The sequence below is a fragment of the Myotis daubentonii genome, chromosome 9, assembly GCF_963259705.1.
Source record: "Myotis daubentonii chromosome 9, mMyoDau2.1, whole genome shotgun sequence".
NCBI lineage: Eukaryota > Metazoa > Chordata > Mammalia > Chiroptera > Vespertilionidae > Myotis > Myotis daubentonii.
This window is the reverse complement of record NC_081848.1, coordinates 84,639,245-84,659,525: the sequence shown is the minus strand read 5'-3', so window position 1 is coordinate 84,659,525 and position 20,281 is coordinate 84,639,245. Positions and strand designations below refer to the sequence as shown.

At 63.7% G+C, this 20,281-nt stretch overlaps 2 protein-coding genes across 9 annotated transcripts in view; both read right to left on the bottom strand.

Moving 5' to 3' along the window:
• LOC132241819 (tumor necrosis factor receptor superfamily member 6-like) overlaps positions 1 to 20,281 on the bottom strand; it is a 215,580-nt gene that overhangs the window by 63,793 nt on the left and 131,506 nt on the right. The window lies entirely within an intron of this gene.
• Positions 1 to 20,281, bottom strand: part of SHANK2 (SH3 and multiple ankyrin repeat domains 2) — a 178,489-nt gene that overhangs the window by 101,006 nt on the left and 57,202 nt on the right. For all 8 annotated transcript variants that reach the window (XM_059710659.1, XM_059710660.1, XM_059710662.1 and 5 more), the window contains 2 exons: positions 19,520 to 19,689; positions 18,734 to 18,847 (listed from right to left, as the gene is read on the bottom strand). In XM_059710659.1, the coding sequence (XP_059566642.1) occupies positions 18,734 to 18,847; positions 19,520 to 19,689 (284 nt within the window). The remainder of the gene's footprint in view (positions 1 to 18,733; positions 18,848 to 19,519; positions 19,690 to 20,281) is intronic.

Below are 20,281 nucleotides of genomic sequence, written 5' to 3'. Positions count from 1 at the left end.
AGGATGAAGCAGCTCGAACCGAAAATGCACGCGGCGCTTTCCTGCTCAGCAGTCACCACCTGGGAGCACACAGCGGGGCACCCTGCCCTGCTCCTGTGGCACGGACAGACACACAGCCACCCGGACAGACACACAGCCACCCGGACACACACAGCCACCCGGACACACACACAGCCACCCGGACACACACAGCCACCCGGACAGACACACAGCCACCCGGACACACACAGCCACCCGGACAGACACACAGCCACCCGGACAGACACACAGCCACCCGGGCACACACAGCCACCCGGACACACACAGCCACCCGACGGCGCGCACACTTAGGTCACCAAGACGCAGAACAACTGGCCACGTTGGGGGCGGCTCGGAGCAGACAGCCTTTCCTGGGAGGCAGGACCAGCCCAGAGCCGGCGATTCTACACACGCCACGCGCCTGCCCGCCCGGTCCCCGCACGCTGGGAACAAAGGCTGCCCGCAGCCACGCGGGGGAGGGGCACGTACCTCGGAAGTGAACTTTCTTCCTGAGCCGGGACTGCTCGGCCATCGTCTCCAGCCGGGCGTGACCATCTCACTGGGGCCGGCTCCCCGGCTCCCCCGGGTCCCCGCGGAGACGGCGGCCGCGGGGCCACAGGGCCGGCCTCAGCCTCGCCTGCCAGCCCATCTGCGAGCAGCCGAGTGGCCGCCCCCCACCCCCTCCCGGGGCCAGGACCGCAGAGGAGGGCGGGGCGGGCGTGCAGCGCAGGGAGGCTCAGGGTGTGGGCTCCGGGAGACCTCGGGTCGGGCCGGCGGGAGATGCGGGGAGCCGCATCCTTCCCACTGCACCAGCGACAGTTCGCTGGGCTTTTGCCTTAGCGCCGGTTTCCATGGCGATGCATCAGTCACTGGGCTAAATCGGTGCGGGTGAAGGACACCGAGGAGCCGGAGCAGCTACACGCACCCGCGGGAGCGGAACGTGATTCACCGCCCTTAGTGGGGGCGCGGCGACACCCGGGGTGCTGCCACCGTGTCCGCTCGCCGCTTCCCGCCATGGGATGCGCGGCGGCTCCTCCGGCTCCAGCTCCGGCTCCGCGGTGTCAGGGCCCCCTCTCGGGACTGGATGGCCCCCAGTCTGTGTTGGACGCACGACCCCACGGGGGCACCGCCACGGGGAGGGGGGCCCTCCCTCCGCAGGACCTTCTGCCCGATGTGCGTCCCTGGTGGAGGCAGGGAGGCTGGGGTCTTGGGAGGCGTAGGGGGACTGGGGGACGATTCCGGGCACTGAATTGAGGGCTGGTGGGGAGTCTCTGCAGCCGGAGGGGGGCGAGGGCTCGGTCTGGGCTGGGGCTGAGCCGCCGCCTTCTGCGCGAGGTCCTCCTCGCTTCTCCGTTTCCAGCAGCCGGTGGGGCAGCAGCTCTCCCTCCTTTCTGTCATTTGTCATCACTTCCTTTTTTTAAATGTATTTTTTAGTGTGAGTTTTCCACGGCGGCGCTCAGCACGGCACCCGAGTCCACACAGCCCGGGCCCCACCCACACCCTGCACATACTGGGCCAGGCCACCCGCGGTCGGGTCACCCACGGTCAGGTCACCCACCCGTGGTCAGGTCACCCGCGGTCAGGTCACCCAAGGTCGGATCGCGTCCGGGCGGCTCTGGGTCCTGGTGGCTCCGGGTCCGGGCTCCAGCCCGAGCAGCAGGAACCCCTGCGGACCTGCTCGGCGCTGGGACACGCCTCTCTCCCGCCCTACGCGCTCCAGAGGCCGCGGACGGATGTCCGGATGTCCGAGGGGGAGGCCTGGAGGTCTCTACCCCCAGGGAGGGCTCATTCGAGGAAACCCAAACTGAAGTCAAAAGGGAGGGAACCGACCAGGCTGGAGGCTGGAGGCTGGAGGCTGGAGGCGGGCGCCAGGCCACGGGCTCTCAGCGCTGAGAAAGCGCAAACAGAGGCGCCTTTGGAACCGGTGCTTCGAGGCCGAGGGTCTGGGGGTCCTTAAGCGGAGACCGCGAGGCTGTCCTCAGCCTGATCACCAGGCGGGCGAGCGCACGGGGCGAGCGCGGGGGGGACGTTCTCCGTGGAAATCTGAGTGAGTAAATGTTTCCCCACAACATCGTACACCACACCCCCGGCCTCGCGAGGACTCCTGCAGCTGGTTCTGCCTGGCTTCCGTGAGTCACTCCGCGTTTGGGGACAATTCCGAGCGGAGGGTGGGGAGGGGTTTCCTGGGTTCGGGCAGGAACGCCGGTGCCAGGAGGGCCCAGTGCAGGGCTGGACCCCGTCCTCAGGCCTCCGCCTACTGCTCAGCTGGAGAGGGTGAGAGCGGGCACCGGTGCTGGTGCCGGGCCCCTGCGGCTGGGCCGCTCGGACCAGTGGGCATCGCTCGCAGGCGCGGACCCCCCACAGGCCCCTGCTCCCTGCTGACATCACCATGGAGACAGTGTCCACGAACCCAGCTGGGGACTAATATGGAAACCTGCTCCTGTCCATGCCCAGCGGGTGCCCAGGGCGCGTCACCGCTCGCTGAGGACTGCGGCCCAGGCCTCCAGGACGCAGGTGGGGCTGGTGGCCCCGGGACCTCAGCATCCGGGTCTGAGATTTGGGAGAAGGGGATGCGGTCCCTTCCCCGCCGGCCAGTGGGCTGGCCCAGGGCGCGGGGTCCGGGGCATCTCGCTCAGCTCATCCAGGGAAGGTGCCCCTCCCACCTGCGCACTCACCCAGCCCAGCCTAACATGGCAGCCTCTTCGCCCCCAGACTGGGGACAAAGCAGGGCCTATGGAGGGCTCCAAGGAGCCCACAATGAGAACCGCAGCCTCGGCCATCCGGGGGCAATGAGGCTGGGCTCCTCGGCTTGAAGAGCAGAGAAAATGTCTTTTCTTTTTAAAACTATTTTAATTTTTAAAAAAATATTTTTTTTATTGAAGTCAGAGAGGAAGGGACGGGGGGAGAGAGAAACATCAATAATGAGAGAAACGCGTGAATTGGCCGCCTCCTGCACGCCCCCCACTGGGGACCGAGCCCACAACCCGGGCCTGTGCCCTGACCGGGAATCGAACCCTGACCTCCAGGGTCACAGGTCGACGCTCAGCCCCTGAGCCGCGCTGGCCGGGCTGCGGAAATTTATTTCTACCCAACGACACGGCTGCTGAGCTGGGAACGCATGTTGTTCATGCTCTTCTTTCCGTAATCCTCATCGGGGGCGTCTCTTCCACGGTCTTTTAGGGAAAGTGGAAGGGAGGCAGGAGGGCGAGAGAACATGGATGTGAGAGAGACACATCGACGAGCTGCCTCCCACACGCCCCAACCAGGGCCGGGAATGAACCTGCGACCCTTCCGTCCGCAGGCCGACGCGCTAACCGCTCTCGCCTGTCGTGACATGCACCCGCCGCCCGGTGCACCGATGGGGACGGAGCGCGGCAGACTCACGTGCCCCCGGGGTCGCGGAGGGGACCCTGCGGGTGTGAGAGGTCAGAGTGGGGCTGAGCGGCCACGGGACGAGCCTGCTCACCGATGCCCTCACAGCCTGCGGCTCGGTTTCTACGGAAAGTCCTGATGTAGAGGCAGGGAGCCGGCGTGGGACAGGAGTGGGGGGACGGGGGTCGGGGGGGCGGGGGACAGGAGGGGGGACAGGAGTGGGGGGGCGGGGGACAGGAGTGGGGGGACGGGGGACAGGAGTGGGGGGACGGGGGACAGGAGTGGGGGGGACGGGGGTCGGGGGGGGGCGGGGGGGGCGGGGGTGTGTGACTGCTGATGGCCGGACTTCCTTTAGGCAGGAGGAGAAAGATCTGGAAGCAGATGGTGGCGGTGGCACAAGGTTGTGAATGTCCTGGGTGCCCCGGAGGGTGCACTTTCAAAGGGCACTTCTCTGGCGTCTGGATCTCACCTCCATCAAGTGTTATAAAAACATGGGGCACGCGTGTGTGTGCGCGACAGAGGGCCCAGGGAGAGAGGGGGAGAGAGAGAGAGAGCGAGACACTATGTGAGAGAGAAACATGGATCGGTTGCCTCCACACACACCCGACCAGGGTCAAACCCACAGCCTTCTGCTCGGGGACGAGGCTCCCAGCCCCTGAGCCCCCAGGGCTGAGCCCCGGTTTAGATTCATCTGGAACCTCACTTTCCCAAACCCCCCACTCCTGCCGCTCCCCATGCGACGGGGGTGATGGCCGGTGTGCGGTCTCTGCAGCCGCTGCCCCGCTGCCTCCCGGACACGCCGCGCTGGGCCGTGTGCCTCTGGCCTCGCGCCCAGGAAGACGGAGCCGCCTTCAAAAGCCTGACGTCACAGCCTCCACTGAAACCCTGGACGGCCTCGCCCGTCAGAACAAGGCCGGGTGCTTCCCTGGCCCGCAGGCCTCCCGGAGCCGCCGGCCTCTCCGACCCCGTGCTCCCCGCCCCGTCCCGCTCGCCGGGAGCTCCTGCCGATCCCGACACGGGAGCCGGGCCTGGCTCGGGGCCTTTGCACCTGCTGCTGGGCCTGGGACGCCCGCGCCCATGTCCGCACGACTCACCCCTTCATTCCCTTTGAGTTCAATATCTGGCCTCCGAGCCACTGTCTGGCCACGTGACATGCAGCCCGCCCCTCCCCCCGCACCCCACACGTCACATCCTCGCTGAATGAATGAACCCGAGCCGCTCTGCCTGTCGGGCGCGCCCTGGAGAGATGACTAAGCCGCCGCGGGGCACAGACGGGAGCAGAGCACAACAGAGCGGGCGCGTGGCGGCAGGGAGGCGTGGGTGCCCTGGGAGCCACAGCAGCGAGGGCGGCGCTGGAGGGGGGGAGGGGCACTCCGGGCGGGGTCTTGCAGGCGGAGTAGGAGTTCGGCAGGCGGACAGGCAGGGAAGGCATTGCAGGTGGAGGAACGGCGCTGGGCAGTGCGGGTGTGAGAGCAGCCGCCCATGTCACAGAGGCTGGTGCTGACGTCACAGTGGTGAGCACCTGCCTTGGGCGGCCTCGGTCCCGGGCCCTGAGCGTGGGAATGAGGACCATCTGCATCTAAACACGGGGACCGAGACGTTGGGCTTCGCAATCATTTGAGGCAGAGCTGGGACTGGAATGGGGGGGCACCCCGGCTCCGGGGGAGCGGCAGCTGTGGGCCCGGGACAGGGGTCTGCACACTACGGCTGCCCCTGCTTCTCAGTGACGTTTCACGGGACGCCCCGCCCCCCCCCCCCGGGTGGGCAGAGGGAGGGCAGGAGGGCAGGTGGGCCCAGCCGGGCAGAGGCGTGGCGGCCGACCCCCGACACCCATGGGCTCTGGGCCGCCCGGCGTGGGAATGTGCTGCCGGTGCTCTGAGCAGGTGTGGCAGCATCAGAAAGTTAAACTCGGAGCGAGTGAGCGCGCGGCGTTAAGGAGTGAGTGTGTGTGAAGTCACGCTCAGAGGGGCGCCTGGGAGCCATCGGCACAGAGTGACAGGGAGCGAGACAGAGCGGCCTGGGCCTCCCTGGCCAACGCAGCCCCGACGGCGGGGGACGGGCAGGGTCCGGGCTGAGGATCCAGAGGGCAGGGCGGGGGAGGGGGGCGGCTGGGCAGGAGGCCCCAGGGCGGGGGAGGGGGGCAGCCTCCACCCTCCTGTCAGCCAGAGGCTGGGCCTGGTCCCGGAGCCCACGGGCGCAGGTCAGCTACCCCTTCTGGAGGCCAGAGGGCACCCGGGGACGGCGGAGAGGGCTGCTGGGAAAGGGGGACCTAGGACGGTCCCTCCACACGCACCTCCACCCCTGCTGGGGGAGGCGGTGCTGCGGGAACAGCCACAGGCCGCTGGGCTGGGAATGGCAGGATATTTTAAGCCGCACGGGGGGAATTCTGCGTTACCCTGGAGACGGGGTGTATGCAGGCTTGGGCGGCGCAGCACATCTGTGCTCAGCGAGGGGCCTGTACGGGGGCAACAGGGACTCCCCCAGCGTGGGGGTCGGCGTGCAAAGACAGAAGTGGCCGTGGCTGCCCTGGGGCGAGAGCAGCTGCACTAGCCCCTGCCGGGCTCTGGGAGGGCACCTGCTGACCCGGGGACCCTGGGGGCCTGACGCCAGCCTCACGCCAAACATGACAGGAGACTGCGGGGGCGGGAGGGGGGAGTGACGGCGGGAGGTCGTCTTCTCACCTCCCTTGCCCTGGACACACGCTCCTTATGATGTGGCCTCAGACTCTGCTGCTCACCAGTGTCCCCTGGCCCAAGCCGTTCCCCTCCCTGTCACCAGCAGCCTTCGTCTCCACTAACTGGGAGCCATGAGAGGGATGACCGCTGGGCCTAAGCCTGGGCCGGGGCTGAGGCCTATGGGTTAGGACCCTGCTGGCCCCTGGGGGCAGAGGAAGGAGCGAGGCCAAGGACCGAGGCTGAGCCTCCCGGAGGCGGGTCCGGAAGGTGAGGCCTCCGCGGGTTGTAATCACACCGGCCTCACTCAGGCCTGTGGCTCAGGCTTGGCGCCTGCTGATCCCACAGGCCCCTGCTGTCCCCCTGCGCTTGGCACTGCACTGCGTCCTCCGTGGCCCTGGCCCTGGGCGCAGACCCACGGCGCCCGCCACCCTCTAAGTCCAGGCTAGCACCCGGCTCCTCGACTCTTATCCGGGCCCGGGCAGGCCCCAGCCTGGTATCTTGTCACCGAGCGCCATGGACAGGGTGTTTGTGTCCCCCAAGTTCTGTGCTGCAGCCCTGTCCCCACGGTGACAGCTGGGAGGTGGGGCCCTGGAGGGGTTAGGGTTCGAGGAGGTCAGAGGTGGCCCCGCCTGGGACAGTTCCTCGCAGGAAGAGGGACGAGAGCTCGCTCTCTGCCATGCGAGGACGCGGGCGCACCAGGCGCCCGGCAGAAGCGGGCATCACCAGCTCTGGCTGCAGCACCTGCTCCACTGTGGACCCCCGGCCCCCAAGGAGGCCGGACCGAGCCCATTTCACAGACGGGAAGACCGACGGTGCGGGCTCCCGAGGGTCCAGCCCGGGAAAGCAGGGAGTGACAGGCCAGGTGGCTCCCTCGCGCCCTCGCCCGCACCCTGCACACCACTGGCCACGCCCACATCCTCAGGACAACACGCCTGTCCTGGTGCCCGGCCAACATCTGCGCATCGGAGCGCGACCCACAGCCCTGGGCACGGGAGGAACCACGTGGCCCTCTCCTCCCGCGCGGCCCTTTCCCTGGCTGAGGTGTCACTCGCTGAGTGGGGGCGAGCTGAGCCGCCGGACGCGAAGGGGTGTGTGACTCCCCAGGACACCACTGTCCTTGTTTCTTTGTGCTAATGGCCGGGAGACCGGCCAGCCCCGGGCGCTGTGGGCTCCCGTGTCCAGCAAGATGTGGCCGTGCCCAACCACACTCTCACGGCTCAAACATGCTCGGGGCGCAGGTGATTCTAGAAAACAGGCTCCGTGGGGCCGGTTCTCCCGCACACAGATGGCGAGGAGCCTGCATGGGCTCCACAGCAGCAATGGCAGTTGGCACAGGAATGAGAAGACAAACGAGGCATTTGTTAAGGCTCCGCCGTGGGTGTGCAGGGCGGAGAGCGCGTGCGCAGGGCGGCCACGGCGGCCACCTCTCCAGGAGACGCCAGGTGTGAGGCCCACGCGGGACGGAGCCGCTCACCGCCCGTGACGGTCCTGCGAGCAGGGCCCAGAAAGGCTGCTTCTCTAGAGCCCTCTGCTGGGCTGGCGCCCGCACCAAGCAACACCTCAAACAGTGCCCTGCGCACAGTAGGTGGTCAGTGAACAGCCGCTGAATGAGGGACCGACCGCGTGGGCTCCTCCGAACCTCCACCTCCCATGGGCATGAACGAGACACACAGCACCCACCACACTAGGTTCCTGTGACAGCCCGAGAAAGGCCCCACTGGGGACGGGCACGGAGTAGGTGCCCAGTCAGTGCGCCGTGTTCCGTGGCCTCAGACTCCCACCTGCTGGACCGCCTGCCCTGGGAGCCTCGGGAAACCCTTTCGAGGGTGGACACGGTCCTTCCGGGTCTCATCCCTCCTGTTCCTGAAAACGGGGACGTAGAAGCAGCCCCCGCCCCCCAGGCAATGTGCCAGGGGCCTGGGATCGAAGCCGCGCTCCTCCCCTGCCCCCCGCCTGGCCGATAGGCTGGGGCGCAGCATCGCCGCCCGAGCTATTTCTGATCACACGGTCGCCCGGGGTCTTTGAAACAGTAATTGGGACCTGCCGCACGCCCCGCACGCCCCCCGGAGCACAGCGGGAGCCTCAGCTGCGCCCTGGCAGCAGCGATGGAGGGCGTGGCCGGGTGCTCCCCGCACCCACAGCCAGTCTGCCCCCTCCCCGGGCAGGTGGGGGAGGGGAGTCCCTCCCCAGATGGGAAGCTCTTCGAGGCCCTGCAGCCCTGGGGCGGGTGGTCTCACCTGGGGGGGGGGGCACAGTTCATCTGTGTTACCCCTGCTCACCTGTCCATCACTGCTCTACCCACCCGTCCATGCACACGTCTGTCGGTCCTTCCATCCACCTATCCACCCATCCATCATCTGTCCATTCACCTATCCGTCCGTCCGTCCATCCGTCCGTCCGTCCGTCTGTCCATCCATCCATCCGTCTGTCCATCCATCCATCCGTCCGTCCATCCGTCCAATTACCCTTTCTACCCAACCACCCATTGATCCATTGATCATTGTGCACCTACCAGGAACCTCTCTTACCTTCAGATCCACTCAAATCCCCAGAAGTGTTGCCCACTCGCCCACCCCCCCTCCATCCTATACATTCATTCACCCGCCCACCCACCCTCCCCTCCATCCTATACATTCATTCAGCTGCCACCCACCCTCCATCCTATACATTCATTCAGCTGCCACCCACCCTCCATCCTATACATTCATTCACCCCCCTTCCATCCTATACATTCATTCACCCCCCCTCCATCCTATACATTCATTCACCCCCCTCCATCCTATACATTCATTCACCCCCCTCCATCCTATACATTCATTCACCCCCCTCCATCCTATACATTCATTCACCCACCCACCCTCCATCCTATACATTCATTCACACCCCCTCCATCCTATACATTCATTCACCCCCCCTCCATCCTATACATTCATTCACCCCCCTCCATCCTATACATTCATTCACCCCCCTTCCATCCTATACATTCATTCACCCCCCCTCCATCCTATACATTCATTCACCCCCCTCCATCCTATACATTCATTCACCCGCCCACCCTCCATCCTATACATTCATTCACCCGCCCATTCCTCCTCCATCTGACAACTTTCTTATTCTTTCAAAGTTATTTATTAATTTTAAAATTCTCTCAACGAACCCTCTGTGGCCTTACAGGCCAGGGAAGCAGACAGCTTACAGTCCTCTCTGCAGCAGACCTTTCCCTCTCCTCCTCCCAGCGAACTCCTATTCAACCTTCAAAACCCCAGTCAAGTGTCACCCCCTCTCGGAGGTCATGGCTGCCCAAGCCCAATTTTCTCCTGGTTTCCAGTCTGGCCTTGTGCCCACAGGGCCAAAGGCAGGGGGCCCCCTGCCCCTCAAGCCGCTGCACACAGGGCTGGTGCTTGGCACTGGGACGCTCTTCCAGAGGGAGAAACTGTTTCCTGCCCGGGTCCGGCCCGTACTTGGAGGACTTCTTTTATGAGGAAACGCCTGAGACCAAATACGAGAGAGGCGTGGGATCCCGATCTTAGAAGCCACACGCCCAGGCCCGCACCTGGCTGTGCCACCGGCTCCCAGGCCCCACCCCACAGGCAGGCAGGGCTGTGCGGATGGAACCAGCGTCAGCACTAACGGGCTCTGGCTCAGAACGAGGCGAGGCGGACTCGGAGCACCGGCCGCCAGAGATAAGGCGTGAAGGAGGCCGCGGCTCTCGGGGACAGGACGTCCGCCTCTGAAGCCTCGGGCACAGGTGTGAGCAGCGCTGATAAGAGAAATGGAAGGAGAGGCTGCCGCTGGGGCGGGAGAGTGCACTCTGGTGATTGGCAGGTGTTTACGAACCGGCTCTTAGAGTCCCAGGACCAAAAGCACCTGCGGACTCCAGGAGGGTCAGCGAACTTTGCCTCATTGCGCAAGCGCGGCTGTGGGGCCAGGACCTGGGACGTGGGCGGCGGAGCCGGGACCTGAGCACCCGCCTGGAGCTGCGGTGTGTGCGTGTGTGTGTGTGTGGGGGGGGAATGACAGCACTGGCCCAGGAAACAAGCTGGGGGCGTGGCCTGCAGGACGCAGGTGGGAGGTGCTCTGGCTGCACCCACACGCGGGCACACCGTGTGCACAGGCTCACTCACACACACGTGCACTCAGGGAGGTGCCACGCACACACGTGCACCTAGTAACTACCAGTGAACATTGGAGGTAGAAGGGAGAGGGAGCAAGAGAGAAACGTCAATGAGGAGAGAGATTCATGGACCGGCTGCCGCCTGCACGCCCCCCACTGGGGATGGAGCCCGCACCCAGGCCTGTGCCCTGACCGGCATCCACCAGGACCTTCTGGGGCTCAGGACGGCACCCAACCGAGACCCTCGGTTTCGATTCACATTTCTTAACTCAGGGATCGTAACAACGGAACGGGGCAAGCTCCGTTACCCCATTGAACGCGGGGGGGGGGGGGGGTGGAGGGAACCGAGGCCCAGGGGGCTGTGTCACTGGCCCCCATGACAGCGTGCGGCTCGTAGGTGGCGAGGCTGGCATTCGGACGCACGCTCTGGGACCCTCGTCCACGCTGACCGTCTAAGATGAAAACCCTCGGTCAGTCACGCCCCGTGTGCCCAGCCTCCCCATGACCGCTGCCACGAAGGTCACAGAGGTCACGGAGGTCCCGGAGGCGCCCAGGACAAACGGAAAATCCGCCCGCAGTCTTCCCACGGGGGTGCCCGGCCTCCCACGGCTCCCGGGAGGATCAGAGTGTGCGGAGGGCTGCCCTACGTCCCTCCGCCCTGCAGCCCCCGCGATTGTCCACCACCTGTCGGCCTCCTGGTGGCCCCAGCCCAACCGGGGACTGCAACAGGACCTCAGGCCTGTGGCTCCGTTGTCAGGCCCAGCGGGTCTGCTCGGAGGACTGACCCTGAGAACTAGTTCCCTGCTCTCGGGAGGACATGGTCCCCAGGCCTCTCCTTGGAGCCGGACTCTGGGGTGTGTCCCCAGCCCAGTGCCCCTCTCCTGGCTTCTGTGCCCAGCGGCTGCCACCTAGTGGCCGAGGAAGGAATCACAGGCCAGGACCCTCCTGCAAGGTCCAGGGAAGGACCCAGAGGAAGGGGAGCATTGTGGGGGGAGGTTCCTCTAAGGTCAGGGCCTCCTGACATGGCTGGGAGGGCACGGGGTGGTGTGTGTGTGGGGGGGGGGGGGGTCCTAACAGGACAGCTCTGCATGGCACTCGGATTCTCGGAAACTGGAAACTCACCGCCGTGTTACAGAACGGCTCTCAGTTACCTGGGCAGAAACAAAGTGCTGCCTGGTCAGCTAGGGGGTGTCCTTCCGTCTCAGCCGACTCCGTGGGGGGCGCGGGCCTGTGTGATCTTGGGGAGGGGCCAACCTCTCTGAGCTCAGCTCTCCCAGAAGCTAATTCCAGGAGGGGGGCTGCGATCTTCGGGCCCGAGCCTCAGGCATCAGGTGGGGTGTGGGGTGCAGGGTGCGCCAGAGCACAGAGGGGATCGACCTGGGGGGACGGGAGCGGGGCCAGGGAACGGGACCAGAAGAGCCCTGACTCACTCACTCAGGACGCTGGCCAGCTGACCCCCCAACGGGAGTGCCCCAGTGCCACCCACTCTATTCCACTCCCTCTCTCAGGGCCGAGCGAGAGTTAAATGACGGCACATTGAACTGCTTGCAGTTAACAGGGTGTGTGACCCACGGCCAGTCTGTCATCCCATCAGCTACCATTTAATTATAAAATCACCCACCCACCCATCCATTCACCCACCTACTCATCCATCATCCATCCATCCATCCATCCACCCATCCATGTACCTACTCTCTCACCTACCTTCTCATCCATCCATCTATCCACCCATTCATCCAACCAAACACTCATGCATCCATCTACCCATCCACTCACCCACCTACTCATCCATCCTCCATCCATCTACCCACCCATCTATCCATCCGCCCATCCATACACCCACCCCCTCAACTACTTACTCATCCATTCACCCACCCATCCACCCACCCTTCTATACTCCATCCATCTATCCATGCACCCATCCATGCACCCACCCTCTCACCTACTTCTCATCCATCCATCTACCCATCCATTCATCCAACCAATCACTCATGCATCCATCCACCCATCCACTCACCCACCTACTCATCCATCCATTCAACCATCATCCATCCATCCATCCATCCATGCATCTACTCACCCATCCTCCAACCTTCCACTCATCCATTCACCCAACCACCCACTCATGCACCCATCCATCCACCCATCTACTCACCCTCCACTCACCCACCTACTCATCTATCAGCCAGCCATCTGCCTATCCCTCCTTCTTCCACCCAGCTGGCCGCCATACACTTACAGGCTCCTGTTCTGTGCCGAGTTTTGTGTGGGGCAGGCGCTGAGGATTCAGGGGGCATTCCAGCTCTTCCCCTAATAGACTCTCGGGCGCCAGGAGGAAGAAACGCATAAAGGAAAAGGGCAGCCAGTGGACAGGAGCCCAGGGAGTGAGACCAAACGCCGGGGCAGGAATCCTGGGGTGTAGGAGCAGGAATGATGGACATGTGCCTTCGGCCTGCCACGTGTCCATGTCTCGCTTCTGGGAAGACACCCGTCGCCCATGTTTAGTGTATGTGCTGTGGCCAGGGCCTCAGAGGGTGGGCAGTGGGATCCTGGTCTGGCCGATGGAGCCAACCACTCCCTTGGTCATGGTGATTGGGTCAAGAATGGGCACAGGATGCAAACCCAGTCCAGCAAGACCCAACCCTGACCCTTCTCTTGTAATGACTGGGAGGGAGGCGCTCTTCCTCTCTGACCGCTAACACAGTCGAACCTTAACCGGGTGCTGCTGGTGGACGTCTCCACAGGGTGCGGGGAGAGCCTGCCGGAGGAGGGAGTCCATGCAGAGCCAACCAGAAATTGGAGATGGAGAAAGAGTTTCCTGGCTCCCGGAGCACCTGGATCCAGCCGGACCTGAAGCTGTCATTCCTGAACACGAAAGCTACTAAACCCCTCTTTGGCTTCAGCCAAGTGGAGCTTGAATTTTACCCTTTGTAACCAAGAGGCCTGACAGGTACAAGAGTAATATCCCTCACTTACCAGGCTTTGACCTGGAAAGAGGTCTGGGAGCTCAGAAGAGGATGAGAACTCTGACAGGATGCGGGCATCCCGCCAGGGCCCCAGGGTGGCTGGCATAACAGTGAGTAGGCAGTACATTGCCTGGGGCAGCCCCCCCCCGCCCCCGCAGGGTTCAGTTTCCCATAAATCCTGTTCTCTTGCTCAAAACAATTCAAACCTCTACTCCAAGCATGTCAAACTCACAGCCCACGGGCCGCATGCGGCCCACAACAAATGTTTTTGTGGCCCAGCCAACATAACCCTATGTAAGAAACGTTTTAATAAAAATTTTGTAACCTAGTTTTTTTTTTTTGTTTTTTTTTTGTTTTTGTTTTTTTTTTAAATATATTTTATTGATATTTTTATAGAGAGGAAGGGAGAGGAATAGAGAGTTAGAAACATCGATGAGAGAGAAACATCGATCAGCCACCTCCTGCACATCTCCTACTGGGGATGTGCCCGCAACCCAGGTACATGCCCTTGACCGGAATCGAACCTGGGACCCTTGAGTCCGCAGGCCGATGCTCTATCCACTGAGCCAAACCGGGGTAACCGGCTGTAACCTAGTTTTTACAGTATCCTGATATACATAATTATTAATAACTAACTAAAATGTTCACTAATGACTGATGACTATAATTGTGTTGCATTCATTTCCCTTACATGCCTTATGCGCAGGCGCACCATTTCTCTCCACTAACACTAGCAGCGAATATTTTAGCAGCCGATGGCCACCTCATTAGTCTTGGACTGACTTGTTTGGTGTGCGCAACAGGAAATATTTTGCTTTCGGAGAACAAGAAAAATAGGTTTGAATTATGCTTATTAATTTACGTAGTTATTCAGTGTCTGGTCAGTTAATGTTCAAGAAAAATATTAATTTTTATTAAAATGTTCTATTATTTTATGTTAACGGTGACTCATTTATTTCAGCCCTTTGTATTCAGCATGTCTCTATTGAAATAAACCTACGTTTCTATGAAAATGGAAGCTTTTGTTTTTTTGCGGCCACAGACACGTAAATCTGTTTATTTGGCCCGCGTTAGCCTTTGAGTTTGACGTGCTTGCTCTACTCAAATGCCCTCGCATAGCTTACATCTGGAGCTGCTGTGGATGAGTGTGGGGGGGGGGGGAGGGGGGCGCAGGGGGTGGTCGGGTGGGGCTGGGTGCTATGGAAACAGGAGCAGGCTGCTCCCGGGGACAGCTGCCCGCCCCGCCCCAACAGCTGTTCTCCACCTTCACCAGCAGGTTATCTGGGTGCCCCAGCCCCGGCACATCCTAGCTCCTGGGGGGGGGGGGGGCTACTTGTCAGATTCGGGGGCAGGTCGGGCAGCAGGCAGTCTGAGGCCACTGGGCACCGGCAGGGGTGGGTGGCTGAAGGGAGCTGCTCCCTGAAAACCTCCAGGGCCGAGACCCAGAGAGGCCCTGGCCTGGGAGGCCAACAAAGAGGATTTTTCAGGCCTCGTAAACCCCACCCCTCCCTGCTGCTCACAGCCCCGTTTCTAACAAAGCCTCCCCGAGCGTGTAGGAGCGGGCTCGAGTGAGGGCTGCACAGCTGAACCTGGGGAGCCGTGCATGAGAGGAAGAGTGGGTGTCTGCAAGCACCCCATGCCAGGTCCATCCACCCATCCATCCATCCACCCATTCATCCATCCACTCATCCACCCACCCATCCACTCATCCACCCACCCATCCATCCACCCATTCATCCATCCACTCATCCATCCATCCATCCACCCATTCATCCACCCATTCATCCATCCATCCATCCACCCATCCATCCACCCACCCATCCATCCACCCATTCATCCATCCACTCATCCACCCACCCATCCATCCATCCATCCATCCATCCATCCATTCATCCATCCATCCATCCATCCATCCATCCATCCATCCATCCATCCATCCATCCATCTACCAATCCATCCATGCATCTATCCAGACACCCATCCACCCACCCATCCATTCATCCACTCATCCACCCATCCATCCATCCACCCATCCATCCATCTACCCATCCACACCCATCCATCCACCCACCCACCCATCCTTCCATCCACCCACCCTCACACCCACTCACGCATCCACCGTCCTCCTGGCTCTCTGCGCTCATGGGAAACAGGACTTGTTGGCCGATGGGCCTCGCCAACGTGTGTTGCAAACTTGCAGGCCCTGACCTTCACTCCCACCGTTTGCACCGATTCAATCTGCTCCAGCTCAAGTCCCTAGGTCCCAGCTCATCCCACGCAGCACCCGGAGGCCGGTGGCTGGGCTGGGTGTCGGTCGGGCTACGCCCACACATTCGGCGTGTGTGTGCAGATGTGGCGTGTGGGGTGACAGGGACCCGAGAATCAATGTCCAGTGAGTGTGTCTGACAGCCGGCCTGCTGGGCGGTTTCCGCGAGGGACTCACCCACACTCGCAGCAGCTCTGCTGGGAACGCACAACCACCACTGCCACTCCACAGAGCAGGAACCGCGGCTCCGAGAGGCTGAGAGCGTGCCACGGCCACACAGCCGGGGGTCGGTGAAGCTCTGGCCCCGCCCTGTGACCGCACATCAGCGTGCGGCTCCAGGTGTGTGTCCTGTGGACGGGCCCTGGGGCCGACCAGAGGCATCGGGTGCTGACAGGTGAGCTCGCCCCTGACCAGGTAACATCCCAGGACAGTCACTGCCCTCGACTCAGACAACAAACGCCCCGCCCCCTGGGATGGACTGCGTGGCAGGAAGGAGATGAAGGGAGGCGTCCGCAGAATGTGGACGGGGGAGCAGAGCCCGGCCATGGCCACGCCTCCGCCCCGAGGCTGTGGACGGAGCTGTGCTCCCGCAGCTCACGGCTGAAGCTCGAGCCCAGCATGGCTGCCCGGAGCTGGGCCTCGAGGGCGTAATCGGGGTTAAGCGAGGTCGTAGGGCGGCACCTGACCCTATGGGACTGGTGTCCTTGTCAGGAGGGGAGGGGACGCCAGAGCTGTGTGTGGCGGCCACGCGAGGGCATAGTAGGAGTGCCGGCCGTCCACAGCCAGAGGAGAGGACACCCCTGGACAGACGCTGCCCACGCTGGGCCTGGGGCCTGCGCCTCCCGGACTGTGAGCCACCCGGGTCTGTGGGTTTTTTGGTTTTTTATACCCTCACCCGAGGGTATTTCCCATCGATTTGTAGAGAGAGTGGAAGGGAGAGGGAGACAGACAGAGACATCAATGAGAGAGAGACACATCCATTGGTTGCCTCTTGCACATGCACTGACCAGGGCCAGGGATCGAGCTTTCAATTGAGGTACGTGCCCTTGACCGGAATCGAACCTGGGACCCTTCAGTCCACAGGCCGATGCTCTAGCCACTGAGCCACACTGGCCAGGACACTGTGTGTGGTTTGAAGCCCCAAGGAGGTCATGTTTAATCACAGAAGACCACTGTAACCGGTCACCCGCCCATGTGGGGGTGAGAAGGTCCCCACCCCAAGGCTGAGCCACACCCCTTCTCTCCAGAACCCCGGGCTGCGGTGCAGCTGTGCAGGGCGACCTCGGACGCAGCTGCACATCGCGTGGAGGCAGGAGGGGCTGTGAGGAGAAGGGGTGGCACCAGCATCCCTGGGTTGCCATGGGAACCAGGGCCAACCACCCAGCTGCTGGGAGGGGCGGAACAGTGGGGCCTGGGTCCCTGAGCGTCACCGAGAACTGGAGCTCGCCGGAGAACCGGCAACGCCAGGCGGACCCGGCAGGACTCTATTTCGGGGCTGGCCCGGCGTGGGAGGCGTGGGAAGCGGCATTTACAACACAAAGCAGCGCGCCCAGGCCGCCGGCTCCCCGTGCGCTTTCATAAAATGGCGTGAAAGAAAGAGGGTGGGCGCGTTCCTGCCACGGCGGCTCACACAACCAGGAGGCCTCGCTGATTTCAGTTCCCTGAGGGCCCCGCCCCGCCCCGTGGCTGCTGACGAACATCTCAGAGACCAGGCGGAGCCCCCGCCTACATGTTAAATGTCCCCACGGTAACAAAAACATCCTATTTCGCACCCGCCGCCTCTGTGCCGTCGCGCAGAGGGTGCGTGGCCATGTGACGACAGGACTTGTGTTCGCTAGCGGGACTCGGGGAGCCCGGCCCCGAGGGAGCCCCCAGACCCGACCGGAACGTGGTGGCAGCTCCCAGCGGCACTCGCCTCCGCCTCCGGGCAGAGCTCCGAGCTGGGTGGAGGCAGTCCGGGCAGCTGCCTCCCTGCTGAGCCTCCCCGCCCTCTGCAGTCGTGGCATCCGACGCTCCAAGGCGGCCTGTCCCCCACACCCCAGGCCCGGCTGGCATACGCCACCACCCACCCCTTAGCCGCCGCTGGGCTCTGGCGGCCGATGCGCTGGTTAAGCAGCAGGAAAGCGCGCCAGGTCTGCACGTCTCCGAGGGCGGCCGGGCTGACGGGACTGGCCCTGGACAGCAGGGATGAGAGCCAGCGCCCCTCCATGCCCGTGCCTGCGGCTGGGGGCAGAGGCTCCGGGGCGAGAAGGGCAGGACACTGTGCAGCCACCAGGCGTGGGCTTGTCCGCCCAGCAGCGGGCCCCGCCCCAGCTCACGCTCCTGCAGCGTTTCACGGCCACACGAGGGGCCCTTCGGCCTCCTGGTCAGGGCAAGGCCGGTGGCCTCCTCTCCACAAACCCGCAGACCCGCGGGCACGCACCCTGTCCCGTGTGAGGGGCTGTCCCAGCCTCCGGATCCCGGACGCCAGGCGCACGGGGAGGGGCACGCGCGGCTGATGGCAGTTCCCCGCAGGATGCGGCCGCTTGGGGTCCCCTCTCCAGGCTGAGTCGGCACAGAGGTGAGTTGCTGTGAACCGGGCACACCCGTCTCCCGCGCCCAGAAACAAAACCAACGACTTCCCGTCCGCGACCCTGTGCAGGCACCACCTCCGCCCGCGCATCACAGCACCTCCTTTCTGGTGGATGACCGACTCCGAGCCCTTTCGGGATCTGTGCTTGGGGCCAGCCAGGGGCCAGCGGTCCGCACGGGGGACACAGCGGAGCCATGGGCCCGAGGCGAGCGTGGCCACCCCGGCGCCCGCGCTGAGCAGCTCCCACCCAGAGCCCGGGCGGCCAGGGGCCCGGCTGCTCTAACAAGACACCCGGGCTCGCCTTCCCCGACTCTCACGCTCTGCTCAGCACCACCAGGCAGGTGGCCTCTCAGCCTCTCCGTCGATTTGACCCCTCGGCCCCAGGTTTAAAAGGTCCCAGCAGGGCCCCCTCGGGAGCCCCAGAGCCGGCCACAGCTCCCTTCGAGAACGCCGGCCGCTCTGAGCGGTTTCTATAGAGACGTGGACGCCTGTTTGCGAGGTGGGCACCGGAGACCACAAGGGAGCTGGAGCAGGTGCCTGGCACAGCACCACACAGCCTCCTCCGTACACGCTCCACGCACCGCCGCGCCCTGTCTCTGGTCCGGACAGAGCCCGCGGGACTGCACCCACCTGCGGGCCCTTGTTCTGAGCTCAGTTCCTCCGGAACTACACACCCGCCGGCTGCCCCGCACGCCCCGCAGACCCGCCGCCCCTCGGACCACCTCCCGCCCAGCCGCAGAGGCGCCTCACCTGCCTGGCTGTCCCGGGGCCTGCCCTGCACCTCCTCCACGCACTCGGCCGGGAACCACCCGATGTGGCCGCGGGCGCTGCCTTCCCAGAAGCCCCCTTCGCCGATGCTCAGGACTGGAGACAAGGACAGGACAGGACGGCGTTAGTGGGAGGGGCCGGGCTGGGAGGGCCTGGGTTAGTGGGTGTGGGGGGCTGATGCCAGCCAGGCCTGGGGGGTCAGCATGTCAGCGGCCAGGACCGAGGTCAGCAGGCTGGAGGCCAGGCCCGGGGTCAGCATGTCAGCGGCCAGGCTCTGGCCCAGGGGTGGGCAAACTTTTTGACTCGAGGGCCACAATGGGTTCTTAACCTGGACCGGAGGCCGGAACAAAAGCATGGATGGAGTGTTTGTGTGAACTAATATAAATTCAAAGTAAACATCATTACATAAAAGGGTACGGTCTTTTTTTTTTTTAGTTTTATTCATTTCAAATGGGCCGGATCCGGCCCGCAGGCCGTAGTTTGCCCACGGCTGCTCTGGTCCATCTACCTGTGCCGGGACCTCTGCCAGCACAGCTTCTCCGGGAGGCCTCCGGTTTCCCTCGACGCCCCAGGCGTCCCCTCCCTGCTCTCCCCAGGGGAGTCCTGCTCCACGTGGGCGCTGTCCCCTAACACAGCGGGGACACGGAAGCTGCGCCCCGAGAATGGCCGGGAGCCTCACTCTGCTCCCTCCTGCCCGGGGCTCCGAATCTCCCACAGGGACCTCACCCCAACCTCGCCCCAGAAGCAGAGGAGGGCCTGGACACTGACCTTTGACCCTGTCCCCACGGTGGAGGGGGATCTCGCCGTCGACCTGGGGTTGGTATGGCTTGACGACGACGAAGAGCCTCCCGGGCACCGCGCTGTACAGCTTCCGCTTGGGCCCCGGGTACGGGAAGGCGGAGGGCGCGTCCTTGTTGGCTCCGGGCGGGAAGGCCGGCCTGCGAGGGAGGAGCAGAGGGGGGTCACGGCTGGTGACAGAACAGGGCACACGCAGACCTGCAGCCAGGCCGCTGCCAGCGACGCCCGGTGGCCAGCAGTCCCCTCGCAGCTCCGGCCTGAGCTGGGGCTAAAGACGAGCAAGGGCCCTGGGGCAGAGTTCGAGCTTAAAAGCCCGAAGCAGATCCAGGAACCCCACCTGGGCGTGTCCCCACGGAGCGCGAGCAGGGACCCTCACAGGCCTCTGCGCACCCACGTTCACAGCCGCCTGAGTCACGGCAGCCATGATGTGGGAGCAGCCGCGTGTCCGTGGACGGAGGGTGGAACCCCACAAGCGGCCCATCCACACGGACTATTACGCAGCCGTCACAAGGAAGGGTGTTCTGACACCTGCTCCCGATGGAGGGGCCGTGAGGGCGTTACACAGAGTGAACAGAGTAGGAAGTAGGTGGAGGATCCTGAACGCTGGGCGGGGCAGGGAGGCCCTGAAGGGAGGGGGGAGGGCCGGGCGGGGCAGGGAGGCCAGCTGACAGGGGTCACCAGCAGGGGGTGCTGGCTGGGCCCGGACAGCTCCCCTGGTTGGGACAGGCAGTG